Source organism: Condylostylus longicornis, unplaced genomic scaffold (assembly GCF_029603195.1).
Source record: "Condylostylus longicornis isolate FDR11 unplaced genomic scaffold, ASM2960319v2 ptg000002l, whole genome shotgun sequence".
Classification (NCBI taxonomy): Eukaryota; Metazoa; Arthropoda; class Insecta; order Diptera; family Dolichopodidae; genus Condylostylus; species Condylostylus longicornis.
The window spans coordinates 1,461,400-1,480,053 of NW_026577971.1; the positions used below are offsets into that span (position 1 = coordinate 1,461,400).

At 21.4% G+C, this 18,654-nt stretch overlaps 1 protein-coding gene across 3 annotated transcripts in view; it reads left to right on the plus strand.

The window, feature by feature from the left end:
* Positions 1–534: 534 nt before the first annotated feature.
* LOC129605414 (homeotic protein spalt-major) overlaps positions 535–18,654 on the plus strand; it is a 38,922-nt gene continuing 20,802 nt past the window's right edge. For all 3 annotated transcript variants that reach the window (XM_055515193.1, XM_055515173.1, XM_055515184.1), the window contains exon 1: positions 535–716. In XM_055515193.1, coding sequence (XP_055371168.1) covers positions 605–716 — 112 coding nt within the window. In that variant the 5' untranslated portion in view covers positions 535–604. The remainder of the gene's footprint in view (positions 717–18,654) is intronic.

Consider the following 18,654-nt stretch of genomic DNA (forward strand, 5'->3'; position numbering starts at 1 on the left):
ATGTACAGAAAAATATTGGTGTTAAATGAAATATACATGAGAGAATTTTATAAAAATATAACATAAAATAATAAAAATATAATTAAGTATTTATTAAATTTTATATTAAAAGGAAATTCTTTTAAACAAACAAACAAACAAAAAAATTATTTTATTTTCACGATTACATTAAGAATTTCTTTTTTTTTTTTGTTCTATACAAGAATTTTTCGTGTTCTAATGAAAATAAAAAAACAAAATAATTAAAATAATTAATTTTTACATTATTATTATTAATAACAATAAATAAAATACAATAAAAATTTTATTTTAAATTAATTTTAAAATAGAAAAATAATATGCAATGTAAGAATAATTGAGAAAAGAGAGAAAAGTTTTAAAAAATTTTATTAAATAAAATTTACAAAAAAAAAAAAAATTATTTTAATTCACAAACAAATTTCTTTTTATAAAAAAAAATTTTCATATTTCTACAAATTAATTCTGTTAATTATAAATATTTAAAATAAATAATATTTTAAATATTTTGAAAAAAATAAATAAATAAATAATAAATTTTTCCGATATTTTAATAAAACAGAAAAGAAAAAAAAAATTGTGTGAAATGCGAAGTGATTTCATTGTAAATGCAGATACTATCAATAAAATGATACAATTTGGAACTGTTAAATATGGAATTGTTAAACAACTTAAAGATCGAACTAGATCTGAACGTGGTAAGTACGTTATTTTAATAATTAATCCATATAATCATATACATAATTAAGTAAATAATAAAAAATTGTTTATATAAATAACAAGAAAGTGAAAATGTTGAATAAAAGGTCGAATATTTGGCTCCTTACTCCACCATCATATTACTTTTAAATACTATTCGATTAATTATTACTTATTACGCAGTACAAGTACCAACCAATTCTTTAGGGCAAGATTATTTATAAAATTTAAATGTTTAATAGGATTTTTGTTATGGGGCCTTACTCGAAAAAATGGTAAGGTATAGTATCAATCAATTTGTATAGTACTACGTTTCCATTTATGCAAATATGAAAATTGAATTAAATATACATAGTAAAGGTCCTTGTTTTATTGATTTTTCTGTACAAGTAGTATTACTGTCTTAGTATTCAAAATTGTTGATGTTGTAGATCTATATTCTTGAATATGTACTTATAGTGAAAAGTTAAAAAGTTTTAAATTGTAAAATTGTATTTTTTTGGTGGGAGAGTAAAATTAAATTTTTAGAATTTTAGGCCAAATAATGTAAGGCTTACTAAATGTAATTAAGTTAAGTTGTTGTATAATTTTTGTGTGTGAAACTGTAAATTTTATTTGTATTTCGTTTTGCAAGCGAAATAAGTTTTTAATTCATTCTGTGCATATACTTATACTTAAATAATTAATAAGTTACTGTCCCAAAACCTATTAGGATTATATATATATATAATAAACATTTATATATTATATTACGTCTATACTTACTTATATTAGATTTCATCAAATAAGTTCTTCCAATTTAAATTTCAATTTTTGCGTATTATGTTGTTGATAATATACTAAGATGTACTTATTTCACAAGGTATACTCACATTATTATTGTACACTTACAAATATTAAAATATTTTATTAATATTAAGTATATACGTAAATAATTTTTGAAAATAATCTGTTAAATGACTTAAATTTTTTTTTAATAAATAACATTCTTATGCCTATACCAACTTTTTTATTTATTATTTAAAATATATCGAAATAATTGCAATTAAATTATATACGTATAACACTTATATATAAATATTATATAATTTCAAATACCTACTTACATTGTACAATTATTTCATTACACATATTTAATAATAATAATGTAAATATATTTATTGTAATTTACAAAAAATAAAAAAAATAATAATATTTAAGATTATTATGTGCGATATAATTTAAAATAAATGGTCAGTAAAGATTTTGACATATTTTTGGCAAAATTAGAATTAAATTTTTTAAAAAAAATAAAAAAAAATATTTTTATTTTTATATAATTAGTATATTTTATAATATATTAATTAAAATATAAAATTTAATAAAATTAAAAAATTTTAATAATCTTAATTAAAAATAAATTTTCTTGTTTTTTTTTCTAAAATTAAAATAAATAATATATGTAATATATAAAAATTAATTGAAATTAGCGCCCTCTAATTTGGTGATTATTTAGTATATATATATACGTATATAAATTTATGTATTTACCGTTATAACTAAAAATTTTTTATATACTTAGAGAATTTTTAATTACATTCAAATCTGTACATTTAAAATTCAATGTTGCATTTCTGTTATATGAGCTGTAACATGGCATTTTTTTTTGTGTCTTCTCTATATAATTTGAACTCATAATTGGCATGCAATAAATTAAAGCATTCAGTTTTTCATAATATCAATATTAAATTTAATTAAATTAAATTTGTTTATATTTTATTAAAAATGTCAAATAAATAATGCGCTATAATAAATTTTTAATTAAATACATAAATAAAATATAATTACTTATATATTTTATATACAAAAATACCAAAAAATTTTTTAAATTAAGTGATAAAGAATTTCATGAAATGAGTGGGTTAAAAATTATTAACATACTTTTATTTATTATTTTTTGTTCTTAATTAATTTATACATGTTATTTTATATGTAATAAAATAAATGTAATGGTCATGTTAAAAAAATAATTAAACAAATTATTTAAAAATATAATTTAATATTATCAAGTTTTAATATATACAAAATGACCATTGTTATTCTTCATGTAAATGTCCTCCAATTCGTTAATTTAATTAAAATATTCTTGTGTTATATTAGTTGATGAACAAAATTTGATCTACATAAATAGTAAATATTTAATTAGTAAGATTATAAATTATGTTTGATAGCTATTGACTTTCCAATATAATAGATATACTTCTCTGATTATTTGACTATGAGGTGTATATTTCTGAGCATGACCCAATAATAATAATTGTAATCCCATTCCTTCCAAGCTATAGATTTATGTTCGAACAAATTATTTTGTCTGGCATTTATTTATTTTGTCAATTTGACGCCGTTTGTTTTAAATGAATGAAATGAATTTCTAAATTCATGGTTATATTGAGTATGAAAGGAAATTGGACTATGTTGGATTTTTAGTAAACATACTTCCAACTTTTTCAATATTTTTGCTTTATTACTCCGTGCGTAATTATTCCCACTAATTCCTTAAAATTGAACTTATCCTTTTGGGTCAAAAATATTCTAAAATCTTGTTATTCAATTTAAAAGTTTTTAATATATTTTATAAAATTTTTATAATAATATTTAATGCCTTATAATTCGGAATATTTTTAACAATTTTCATTAAGTGAACTTGATGTGGTAGTAATTGTTACTTGGTAATTTGGTAATAAGTACACACTAATCTGTTGCGTATAAATTCTGTTATACATTTCAATAACTTCAATTCCTTATACATATTTTGGTATTTCATTATTATTACTATACTTACATTATAATTGCTGATTGTCCACAATATCATGCACCAGCCCCATGTATCTCCGAGGAACGAAGTAGAATATTACTTATTCTTAATTATGATTCCTGTTAAAAAATTATCAATTATTATTACTTACTTATATATTTTATTCAATTTATAGAAAAAATTCAAAAATGATTCAAAAATTTCGACAAATTTTTCAAAATAATTTTGGCTTTCCTTTAATAGCAATTATGAGATTTTTAAATCCTTACATAGATTTGTATAATTATTATATACTTATTGTCCAGAATTCTCTATATTTGAGGAAGCACTTAATTAATAAGAAAATAATATAGAACACATTCCATTTCTGTTATAATTAAAATACAAAGCTATATAAAAGAATTTCAATGGTAAAAATGAGAAAAACACGTGTGTTTCCGTCGGATTTTCTTGTTTTGTTAAAAAGAATTTTTTTTTTTTATAATTTTAAGAAAATTTAAATATGCATACAAAGTATGAATAAATAAATTTAAATTTGCTTTACCTATAGAAATTAATTTGTTGACTTAATTATTTTTTTTTTGTGTCAAAAAATATAATTTATAGCCATTTGTACATTTGATTTTTTTTTTTTATTTTTGATTTGTGAACAAATGACAATTAAAGTCCATTAGTGATGGTTTTGTTTGTTTTTTTTTTACACATTCTACACAATTTGTATTTAGTCAAATATTTTATAGTTGTTTCGATCAATTTAAATTGAAATTTTGTTACTTATAATATGAAAATATTTTTTAGACTTACTTACTTATATATTCACATTTATGATATATACAGATATATATATACATATATATATATATATATATATATATATTATATATAACAAATATAATATTGTTATATTATAAATATAACAAATGTGAATATAATGCATATATATATTTACTTATATATTAGATTTACTCATATACGTAGATTACATAAATTTGTTCTTAAATAAAAGTGTACTACATTTTAAAAGAAGTGTATATATACATGTATGTTTGCATGTAAATGTAATGTGTATATATATAATTGTGTTATGGTTGAGATGAAAACTGTCACAGTTTTAGACAATTTTTAAAAGTGACTTGTCTATTTCTTTTTGTTCTAATATATGGAATATATATAACAGTATATTTATATATATAACGATATATACATATATATAACGGTATTATGTATATATATATCAAATGATATATATAAATTGTGTATGAATTAAATATTTTCATGTTATATTTGAAAATGGTTTTTTTAAGATTCCTGTTTTGTTCTATTTTTTTTTTTTTATTTCAAGAGTGGTTAATCAACTGATTTCATATTGGGGGTTTTTCTTTTAATTAATGAAGTCGGCACACGTTTTAACATACCAAACATAATATTATTAAGATAGAATTTATATTTTAAATATTTATTTTAATAATTTAACAAAATAGGAACAGCTGTATAGATTTTGTTTTGGTAAAATTTTCACATGCTAGATGTAGAATTTTTTTATAACTAAAGTAATATTGAATTTAATTTGATTTGACTAGGATTTAATGAAATATTTTTGGAATAAATAGAACCGTAGATCTTTCAAATTAAAGTTGGAATTGAAAAAGAGTTCATTTTTAACATTTTATATTAATTTTAATTTAAGTACTTAAATGTTTTGAATTTTATTCTAAATTTGAATATTTTTAGAGGACATTTTGCAATTTAAATTTCTAAAGACATTTTTTACTACACACGTTTATTTATAAATAAAAATGAATTTAAAGGTATTGTAGAAAAAATATTTCCAATAATTTAATTAGAATTAATGTAGAACAAAAATAATATTTAATGCAAGAAATATTTGTTTCTTTTTTTTTCAACTCTCCCAGAAAATTTAATTTTTGGCGTTTACGAGTTGTTTCTGTTGCAGCAATATAATATACGTATACTTATTTATTTAGTTTAGATTCCGAAATTTTTTTGAAGTAAGTACTTAACTTTGAATGTTAATATTGAAATAATAAAATTAGTAGTAAAATTTAATTATTTGCAGAGACTGTTGCTAGATTTATTGAAGAATCTATGGTTTTAGAGAAAAATTTGCTTAAGTGGAAAACAAACTTTACTTAGTTTTTTTTTTAATAGAATGTAGATCAAATTACAACGAATTCAAATTTATAATAAAATTCGAAACTTGACTTAGATACTTTGTTGCTAGTAATCACAGAATTATGCATTTTAATAGTAAATTTTAAAATACTATACTAGCCTGAGCTTATAATTGAAATATAGAAATTATCAGAATTTATTTACTTATGTTTGAGACCTACAATGAAATGATTTCAACCTTCAATTGACCTGATTTCAATTCCATTTAATTAGAAAATTTTATTTATTTATTTACTTATTATTTTTTTTTTGTATTTTTAGGCAAATTAATTCTTTATTATACTTATGAATTTTATTTGTAACAAAATTTTATTCAATAGGTTAAATGAGCCATAGTCATTCCCATATATATTCAATATTATATTTAAATAAAATAATAAAAATAGAAAAATTAAAATACTTACATACTCATATATACTCAAAATATATTCATCATTTTTATTATACTTAATAATGTTTCAATTTATTTTTTAAATAAATCACTAGCGATACAATAAATTTTATTCATATAACACTTTATATATTATCTATGACTACATTTGAATATTACTAATTTTAGCAAGTGTAATATAATTTGATAAGATGGGCGTTCAGAGTATAAAATGCGGGACTCCATATAATAAAGGATACAATGTCAAATATTTTGGAAATTATTAATATAATAAAATATTTTTATGTTTTCTAAAATTTTTTACCATGATAACATTATACAAAAAACCATTAAAAATTCATAATATTAAACAAAATTTATAATATTTGAATTTTGATATTTATATGGGATCTGAAGAAGATCGTTAAATACTTATTATTAAAAAAAAATTACGGTATTTCTATGGCGATTTCTACTTTCTATATGATTTGAAATGTGTGCGGATGCAAAATTATTTTAAAATAATTTTTTACGAGTATATATAGAGTAACTTAATATTTTTATATGTGTACGTTATTTATCACATTATTCGGAAAAAAATTTCAATTGAGTGCATTTTACTTATATAATATTAAGTAAACCATGTTGCAATACATAATTAGATGCCAAATCGAGAAGAAATGAAATGAAAGTGAAAAGCTTGCCACTAATATTACAAAATAACAAACAGCTTGTATTGCATTTCTAGTTCTTTTTTTTGGGATTCTTCTGAATTGGACATATTGTATTATCATATGATCTGTTGGAATCACATTCTTGCCTTCATAATGGAAAAAATTCGGTGAACAACAGATATTTTGGTTATTTGTCTTATTATAACACACATTATAGGAAGTTTAAACTGGTTATGAATGTGGTTGCGAGTATTTAATTTAAATAAGTAATTTTTAATTAAAATATAACTGAGGAAATGCTTAAGATCCGACTCAATCGCATTCACAATTTTTCTTAGTTATTATACAAAATAAAACTAAAAAAAAAATTACTTTTTAACATTTCCAAACTCAAATATTTTCTCTTGGCCTTTTCATATATAAATAATAAATATGATGACAATTAATGTCATAACAGTTTACATATGTGATAACAGGATCTATTGTAACAAAATGAAAATATTCGCTATTAGTATATATGATGCTATAACTGCTGAACTTAATTGAAATTAATTCAAACTTTTATAATATGCAAAATATTTTTATGAGTAATTCTTTCCTTAATATAAAATAAGTAATTGGTGAAAGAATAATGAAGATGGTCAATTGATTTGTCATTATAATAACAAATTTCAAAATTGAATAATTGCATTTTAAATTCAATTTGAATAATTTCGGGAGCAGGCGTATTTTAGATATTTTTATATAGATAAATCACGTAATACTTATAAATGATTTAGTAATATTATATTATTCTTTTGTTTTATTGTTATATTTTCTTCATATAAATTTTCTGTGTCCAATGTGTGTATAGTACAAATATAAATTCATTAATTCAGAATAGTTTAATTTTCCGTATATTTATTTATATTTCTTTTGAAAATAATATTTTATTTATAATAAATAAACATTTTGTCTTTTTGTTCTCGATATCATTCCAAAAATAATTGTATATATATGTTATTATAATATATATGAGTATATATATATTATAATAACAAAGAATATTAAATTATTTATTAAATTTTCTGATCAATTCTGATAAATTTTAATTTATTAATCATATTTAAAAATATTACACAATTTTTTTTTTTGAGATATTTTATAAAAAGAAAAAAAAAAATACCCATACTATTTGTGTTATTCTTCAATTCTTTTCCTTGTGATCAGATGGGTTTTCGATTATATGATTTATTTATATACATATTTTAAATAATTTTCATTTTCATATACATATATACATAATATAAAGTGAGTGAATGAGTATTTATGCATCATGCATAGACATCGTGTTTGAATAATAAGGGACACAACTTAAGAAAAGAATCAGAAAAGAAAAAGGAAGATTTTTGTGAAGAAATGGTTTTTCACAATTTAAAATTACAAAAATTTATTAAATAGATTTGATCATACTTACATATTTAATAAATTTTTTTTTTCTTTATTCACTTTACATGCATATAAGTATATGCAGAATATCTATGCAGTCTGTAATAATCGCCTTATATGTAATATCAATTTTTGATTATATTTTATTTAAATTTTTTGATAGTATAGATCTTTATAATTTGTTTGGATTATGTAACAATAATTAATTTAGTTATTTTGTGAATTATTATTAAATAATATTTATATCATTAAATTAATAGCACTTACGTTGTAAGTTGGATGGCTGTTACTTAAAAATGTAATTTCGTAGTCGTATGGCAATTCAATTTTGCCAACAATAAAGTAGATATATTAAATTTAATTGTTGCTAAAATCTCATTCTCATTATTCTCGCCACAAGATGACCAGATGTCGTGTTTTTACCATTTTTTTTTTCAAATTTTCATTTTATTTGATTTGTTTGCGGTCGAAAAATTGAATAGGTCGAACAATATTAACTGAAATATAATAAATTTGCTTTAAAGTTTGCAATCTTTATTATATTTGTAAGATAATAATGACGTATATGATATAACAATATAATTTATATAGGATAATAATGATTTTTATACGACTATAATGACTTATGTAATAATATTAACTTATATACGGTAATAATAAATTATACGATAATAATGATTTTTATACGATAATAATGATATATATACACGATAATATTGACTCATATACCATAATAGTAAATTTTATGATAATACAGACTTATATACGATAATATTTATTTGTAAATTGTATAATAACGACTTGTATACGATATAAATGACTTGAACGACATAATGACTTATGTACATAATAATTATAATTTATGTACGATTATAATGACTTGCACGATATTAATAACTTATATACGGTGAACAAATTTATACCGTATACGATAAGTTTTTATCGTATACGATAAGTTTTATATAGAACACATAAGAATTCTGTATTCTGTAATTTTACATAGTTCTGTTAATTATGTAACTGTATAACTGTATATAACGAATTGAATTAAATTGAATATTATAAATAAGTATTTTAATTTTAATATTATACTTATCCAATTATACCTGCTTAATAACATAGTTTTTAAGAATTTATTAAATATGTAATTGAATTAAATATGTAAAATTGTAAAATTAATTAACCTTAAAATTACGTACATATATTTTTAAATAAAAATTTTGACATTTGCCTATTTGAGACCATTTTAAAAAAAAGAAACCATAATAAGATCAAAAAATAGGTCACTATTTTGAACTTTTATATAGAAAATAAAATCATACTTATATCGTTGAATGTACCCTAAAAAAAAAAAAATCGAATAAAAATATTTTTGTTTTTTTTTTTTATTTCTAGTTAAAAAATAAATACTTCTACTTAAATATTAATGAATAAAAAAAAAAAAAAGATATTTAAAATTCTTAATTATTTTAATTTTAATGTTATATTAAAAATAAAAAAAAAATTACATTTTACACTTTATTCATTATTATTTTGTCTGTTTGTTTGCGGTTCAAATATTTTTTTTTTTTTTGTTATAGTAATAAAATTATTTAGCGTAAAAAATTTGTTAAGAATAGAATCTAGTCTGAAATAAATTTTTTTTTTGTTTAAATGACCGCTTAATTTTTAAAATTATTTTTCAAGTGCCCTAAAAAAACAATTTTTTGTTTTTACGAAATTTTATAGTTAATAAGCATTTATTACACTTATTAAAATAATATTAAAAAAAAAAAAAAATAATTTAAGTAGTTTCCTTTTTTTAAATTTATGGCAATTTTTTATTTTAATATTATTTGAACTATTAAAAATACTATAATCATGTACATATAGGTTTATAAAACTATATTACAATAATAATAATTGTAGTTGTACAATCTATTCATAGGAATCGGTACATTATTTACTAATATAACAATTTTTCTAAACGCAAACAGTACAATCATTTCAATTATAAAAGTATATTTGTGTTAGATTTTTATGATTCTAGAAAGTTCTCGAATCACAAATTGTCACAGTTAAATTAAGTATTTATTGTGTATGGAAATTTTTACATTTAACTGCAGTACATCTTAATGACATACGCTATTTATATGACATGACATTGCTGAAAAAAAACTGATTTGAATAATATGTCAAAAATTACAATGTCAACAATATAAAGTGTTGAACTTTTTTTCATTTTACACCATCATTTGTATAAGATCTTTTTCTCTCACTCTCTCCTCTCTCTGCGAATTTCTCTTTCTTTGATTTTGAGTTTATATAACCGAAATGCAACAATTTCAATATGAAAATTGATGCAAAAACGGTGCCTATTTAAGATTAATGTCAAACTTTTCTTATCCTTGGTACCCGGTATACAATTTGAATTTAACTAAATTTTCTCAAAAATTTTATTTTGATTCTAATATTTGAACATGATCAGTTCCGAGCATATTTTTGACGTCAATATTATATTTGAATTTAACTAAAATATTTTGAGAGTAATTTTAAAATGCAATCAAAATTCCGTATTGTTGCTTGTGATTCCTAAATCTTCCCTATGTTATTTGTTCTATCAATCTCTGAAATTCGAACAGCAATCGCAAAGGAACGTAAACAAATTGAAAAAATTTGGATTCCGTTGCGGTTGTTGCACATGTTGTTTTCAAAAGTAATTGTATAAGAAATTTTTTTTAAACCGCATGCATTTAACGGTAAAGTATTTTTAATATTGAACAAAAACAAGTTTATTCAAATTATACTTATAAGCTATAATTTTGGCGCTAAAATTCAAACTGAGACTGTACAGATGTGTTAAAATCACCTTTGTATTTATAAAATAATTTTCTTTTAATTAAAATATTCTAAAATATTTTTGATTTAACGCGTAATATACGTACATTTTATGTATACAAACGTATGCAATTAAGTACATAAATTTTTTACAAGTTGATTTCTTAATTTTAAATTGTAAAATATTTTTTTTTTTTTTACAATTTTACAATTTTTTTGTTTTTGATTTTTATACAACACAAAAGTATGTGAATTAATAAAATTTTTTGTAAATAAATTTCAAGTATATTTAATGTTTTTTTTTTTGTTTTCTAATAAATATTCATAAAATTGATATTGTAGACCTTTTGAAATGAAGTAGAAGAGCCCTTCTTATTATTTTTGAACTTTTATTTGAAAAATAAAAAGTTTTCCTTAAAATAAATTTTTATTTTAATTTAATGTTTCTTTTAATTAATTTTATTTTTTTTTTATATATTTTTTAAATTTGTGATCATTTTTGTTTTTTAAATATTTTATTCAATTCACATTCTGACAATTTATATGAATATATTTTAAATACATACATATATAAATTTGCTATTTAAATTATTAATTCCGTATTTTGAATTTAAAAATAATTTTAATTAATTTTATTTTTTTTGTGCATGTACAATAATTATTTTTTTTATATTTTTTTGAATATTGGAATATAATTGTATAGTTGTTTCAAAGTACAAAAAATTATCGAATAAATTTTTACCAAAAAATTAATATTGGTATACTTATAGAACTTAAATTTTCAAATACATAATGGGGATTTTGGAATTAAAAAAATATTCTACAAGTAAAATATAATTACCCAAATAAAGTTATGAACCGCGAAGGACTTAAAATCAAAAATTTAAGTACCTCTATAACAAAAATTTAAGATGTTTCATTGATCTATTGTGACAAAATTAAAATATGCTATACTGTAGACAAACTTCTCATCCTCAACGTCTTCATGTGATTGATAGGGACTTTTGAATGAAATTTTCTTTATATACTTTGAATGTTTATATGTTTCCTCTATTGGTTTTAGTTTTTATAAAACTTTTTTTGTAAGAACTTATTCTCTTATTTTATATCTAAGGCAGCTTGATCGTTCTTACAAATAGTGGTTCTTATCCTCATGTATCTTTGTTCTATACCTAGCCCCCTGAAAAATTGAAGTAATGCAGTCACCTCAAGGTGCGAGACCTCTGCCCGGTCACAAAACTTCTGCCTAAGCATCTTAGTCGCAAATGAGCCACCATCGTGCATTATGCTCAATAAGTGCTCTACCCTCGTGTCCTCTTCCAAATAAAGATCGCTCTCCGTTTTACCCATACTTTTATGAGATGGACCATCGATAAGTAGTAAGCACATTCACCAATAATCTTAGGTTTGTACGAGCTAGTGTCACAAGATTCCGCTTCTCCGATGGAAGAGGTATAAATTTTTTGCAGTAACGAACCTCCGGCAACCGTTCCAATGGTCTTTTGTGGCACACAAAACCGTTTCAAAGTATGGCTCCGGTCCAATAAATGAAGGTACCGCCCAACTTCCGCTCAAAGCAATCAGTTTACTTATTTCCGTCTACGTCGTAACGACTCGGTATTCACATCAAGATTACCATGCTTCGAGTAAAGGAATTGAAGGGCACCAACGCATTCACCTGGCTATTCGTCTCTATTTTTTTTATATCTCATAGGCTATAGGCTAATCAGTTATAGAGCCAAAAAATCGTGGATTCAAAAAAAATTATTAAATTTATTCTTATATTTTATTTCTTCATAAAAATCTTAAATTCATGAAAATATTTTAAATATTTATTTTATATTTTTTTTTTTTTTGCCTAACCTGATGGAATACTAATAAGCGTTTAATAATCGTATACTTGTGTGAATATTTTCTAAAGAAATTTTAATTTTAATCATACTTTTAGATTTACAATCATAATCATTAACTTTATTCAGACAAATTTTAAGCTTTTGATTTTTCAAATTAATTTGTTATTATTCTTAATCATGATCTGATTTTATCTTGTGACTTATTATTTGTATTTAATTTTCTATATTATGAAGTAAAATTCCACGACTTTTTCTATGTGTTTCTTTATATACTAAAACAAGTGTAATATGAGCATTAGAAACACTTGTGTATAAAGAGTTACAGTACGTGAACTGTTGATTTACATATTATAATATAATTTATCTTCTATTAACCAGTTAAATTTATATTTATTCAAATTATGAGCTTAATGTTAAATAATGAAGTTTAGATAAAATAATTAATTTGTTTGCATTTTAATCAATACATTTGTAAAAAAGCAATGAATAATACACTTTTACGAAACTTAACCTTATTTTTAGCCAGCGAAGGGATTCAGCATTGCTATCCACGTGACATGAATGACTCGGATAAAAGCAGAGCCATTGGCAATGTTTACCCGAATAGAATTGAGCTAAAAAACCTACCGCACTATTGCTCATGCACCCCGCAAAAAAGAGTATGTGCAGCCTGAATACAGTTTATACAGGACGGGCTTCAGTTACGAATTCAACCTTCTTGATCAGAAAATTTAACTTTCTTGTTCAAAATCAAGAAATCAATATTTTGTAAGAGTAATTTTGGAATCTTTTATGAAATTATGTTTTTTTCCATAAAGCAAAAATTTTTCAGTTTTTTTTTGTGTTTAGTCAAATTTTATACGAACTGTAGGCTCAAATTTCTTCTTCTTACTGTATTAATTTAAGGTATTTGGCCGCTTTACTGTCTCAGTCACTTTACGCTAAGTCTATATAAGAATTCCCTTCCTTTGCTGCATACTGTACTTAAAATTAAAATTAAAAAAAATTTAATGACTATCTAAACAATAAATATTAATTTATTTTTATTTATTAATTTTATTACAAAAATTAAAATATTTAAAATTTCATAGAAAAAAAATTTTTTTTTTTGATTTAATTTGCTCCAAAAATTTTTTAAAACAATAATCACTAATAAAGTTTAAAATTTATTATTGGATTTATGACGGAAATAATTTACATAATTTAAACAATAATATTATTGTCTATCTTTATACTATATATAGAATAAATTTTTAAATTAAAAAATATCTACATAAATAATAATTATTCTGAATACCTAAATTGGATCAGAAACTAGAAAAAATGAGAAAAATTTCAATCAATAATCATAATTAAAATTTGAATTTTAATATAAAAATTGTATATAAGAAACTATATTCATGTGTTATACGAGTATGTAAATCTATAAGTATTTCAAAGAATACACAGGAACCAAGGTAATGAAGATGTATAACAAAAAATTTTAATTCCAAAAGTTGAATACTTGCTTTAATTGTCTTCTTTTCTTTATGACGTAATGAATCGGTGCTGTGTTAAAAATAGTCAGTTGCCCAAATATTTTATGAAATTTGAAGGACAATAATATCAGAACTCAGTATTGATTTGGAGTTCAATTTCAGAAAAGAAAACACAAAATCACTCTATCCAACAGATGTCGCTCGCAGAGCCTTTCCTCGAAAACTCAAAATTATTTTCTTTCACTGCCAATAACCGATTTTGACGTATTTTGCTACGTAATTTGAAACAACCAACTAAAAACAGTTGGACATCATTGATTTAAGTATTGCCAATATTTTATTGTAAGAAAAGTGTATACTCGTAGCTCAAGAGCTAAATTTATTCTATATTTTAGTTGAATATAGAGAACTTGAAAATTTTATAAAATTTTTTCATATATCTAATTGCATATGTAAAGTATAGTTTGTAACTGTGATATTATTGTTACTAAAATTTGTTACTCAATATTGAATAGCCTTAATAATAGGTTTATTAGAATTATTTATTTATACTATGAAATATTCATTAACACCACAGGTGTACCTTTATTTCAAAAAATCTTCATAAAAATCTAGGCTAACTTTTTGAATAAATTTTTAATAAGTAGAATATTTTTGAATATTTTTGGTAGCTCTAAGATTTTATTCAAACTTATTTTATATATACATATATAACTAACTTACATAATATTAAATACTTTTGTTGCTTTTGTTTTATCTTAGAAACTATAGAAAAAATTCGATAAAATTTTTTGTGTTTTTTGTTTTTAAATAAATATTATAAATTATAAGATTATTAATAAAAATATTTCGTTTTCTTTATTCCCACAATTGATTATAAATACTTGCTATATATATATAACTGTTATACTGTTATATATACATAACTGTATATAAGAATATAATTTGTTATCATTCATTGTATATTGTATTATGTAAATATATATGTGAATTTATGCACCTAGTTATAATATTTGATCGAAATAAAAACTCGTTATGAATATTTTAATAATAATATTTAATAATAATAATAATAAATTTCAATTTATATATTAATATACATATACATATATTTACGATATTTTCTTCGATCTAATTTTAATCATTTTGACAATGTATATTTGTATACGTTTGTATACATATATACATATACAATCTGTTATACAATATATTTTACATTTAGATAAAAAAAACGTGATTTATTTATAACTATATCAATATATTGCTTATGTTCCATTTAAGACTGTATATAACGATATCAGACTTAATTCAAGTATTTTATAAATGGAATCGAACGCTGTTTTCTATTAAAATTCAATTTAGAGACATCTATCAGAAATTGGAATAAGTATTCCCTTCACTACTACTTTATATAGGCTGGCATAATTTAGTGTGTAATATAGGTTTAAAGTGTTATACATAATCTTAAATGGAACGCAACAATTATCATATTTATGCTTAACATTTTATTAAATAATAACTATACGTCTAACATTCATTAATAGCTACGTTTAATATTTTAGTTCGATAAAACTCCGTGTGTAAGTGTGGTGAGTGAATATTTTATTAATAACGCGACAATAATATATTTCTATACAATAATCAAATCAATAAATATTAAAAAATAAAAATAAATTAATACTGAAATAAACAATATAAAAATTATTAATAAAAAAATATAAAAAGCTTTTTATCATACAATAATCTTTAATCTTTATAAAATTGTATGATTTAAAAGGTTAACTTTTTAAGAAATAAAAACAACAACAAAACACGAAAAAAAAAATTAAAGATTAAGAGAAAAACGAAAAAATTTAAAATAAACAAAAGTGTTTTAACCTACCCTGTATCCATCCATAGATTAAATAATAAATTTAAAATTTTTTTTTATACATTTATACACTCTATAAGTTTATAATATAAAATATAAGTATGTAAAATTGTTATACATTTTATATGTTATACACTTTATGTCTGTCATATAGTATATGCAAGTGTATTAATATAATGATTTCTCAAATCATAAAAATATAATTTGCGGCGATTCTTTTCACAATAATCTATATATATCTAAATATATATATATATATATATATATATACATATATATATATGTATGTATTATAATATAAAAATATAAATATTGTTAAATATGTAGTATAAAAGATTGCCAGATGTTTTAATTTATGTATATATTCCGATTATTACCGATTGCTGCCGATTGTATTCAATTATTTTTATTGTCACTTGTGTTCGTCTATAGATTCTTAAATTCTCTCTGACTGATTCAATTAAGTATATATCATATTATTATGTAAGTAATTTTTGTAACAAAAGGGGGTATAATTGAGAAACAATTTTTATGTGGTCAACTGTAAAAACTTACTAAATTGAGAAAATTTGTTACTGTCATAATAATTACATATGTAAAATTTAAATATATATAAGTACTATGAATGCTATAAATTACCCATAATATTGACTTAAGTAGAAGTGAAATAGAGAAAAAAGAAGATATTTTTTAATATTTTCCGAATACGCTCGATTAGTTAATCAAATTTTTGTTCTAGTATTGCTGAAAAGCAGTAAGCAGTACTAACCAACCGAAAAGCACATTATAAATGTAGTGTGGTTTGCAAGCCTAATGCCGACACAATATCCATGTGAACAAGTTATAAAAAAATAAAAAAAAAAAAAAAAAAACAAAGCATAGCGAAAAGAAAATTAATAGAATCATTTGAACTAAAGGTTTTCAGAAAAAAAAAAAAATAAAGTAACCTTTATTGGGGAGCTAAAAACAAAAACATAACTATAATAGATTTTGAATTTTGCTTTAAAAGCAAAAGCATGTGACATTTTATGAAAAATATCTATATAGAAATCTTGTTTTATTTCTTCATTTTTATTTTTCTATTTTGGTTATGGCATTTTACCTTTTTATGTTGCTGTTCTTCTGCTCTTTATTCTTATTACTGTTGTTGTTGTTGTTGTTGGGAAGTATCTTAATGACACATCGAACAATATTTTATCTTTAAAGGGGGAAACCACTTTGTATATACAAGAAAAATTTACAAGATTTTTTAAATTATGTATATATACTTATATAAAAAATAAATATATACATATGTTTATTGCATTTGTATATAAATACATATGTACACAAAAATGTACTCACATACTTATGATTCAAATTAAGTTCATGCATACCTACTCGTGTACTGAAATTAATCTATGTATATAAAACTTATGTGCATATGCGTATGTAATGTCTGGAAAGTACATATAGTTGCCTAAGTTAATTGATATTTTCATTTACAAAATATAGAAATATTAACGAACAATTTACTTATTTCTGTAGAAATAAGAATAATAACGTGTTCTCTTAAGCATATGTCGATTATAAATATATATATGTGCTCTTGTACAATAATGTCTAAGTATATAGGGCTATAATCATATATACAATCAAGAGCTATCACTTCTTGATATGCTTAATCAAAGATTCGTATGCTTACTTTGTTATATTTATACAAATATTATGCTACTTAATATGCGTTCTCTGGGTACATATGTTGCTTTCTTTTTTGTACATGTTGCTGATGATGGGTGTGAAAAGAAAAGGACTATGAATTTTATTTTCAAGGATACTTTTGATAAATTCTTTTTTGATTTTTCGTATTTGATAATTTTGTCTACAATTTTCTTTGTCTTATTTTTGTTTTGTTTTTTTTTTTTTTGTACCGTAATTGTTAAAGTACAATCTAATTAAAGTGTTATATTATGTACAAATATAAATACGATATAATGCCAAATTTATCGTATTTATTATAAAATTATACAATTGAAATAATTTTCAGAATTTATTTGCAGATATTTAAATAGATACATAGAGCTTACGATATACGATTAACTTGTAGCAGGCATACCGTATCTTGCATAATTTATCACATCCAAAAAAAAAAATGTACAGTATGATATTAAGCTGGTGGAATTGAAATTATTAAAAGTTGTTCTTTCAAAAAATATGCGGATGAAGTTTGGGTTATGTTTAATGTTTATTATTCTAGAACTTTAATAATGTTTTTTTTTTTGTTTTAAAGATATGGGGAATCTGTAATCGAGAAAAGATCCGCACATTATTATTAAAAATATAGATTCATGGCCGAGAAATGGTTTTTTTCAAGAACAGACTGATTAATTGCCATAAAAAATTTGACATTCATTGCCACAAATAATTATAAATTTGCAATAATTTTAAATGTAAATAATGCTCGGTATGGGTCTTACGATA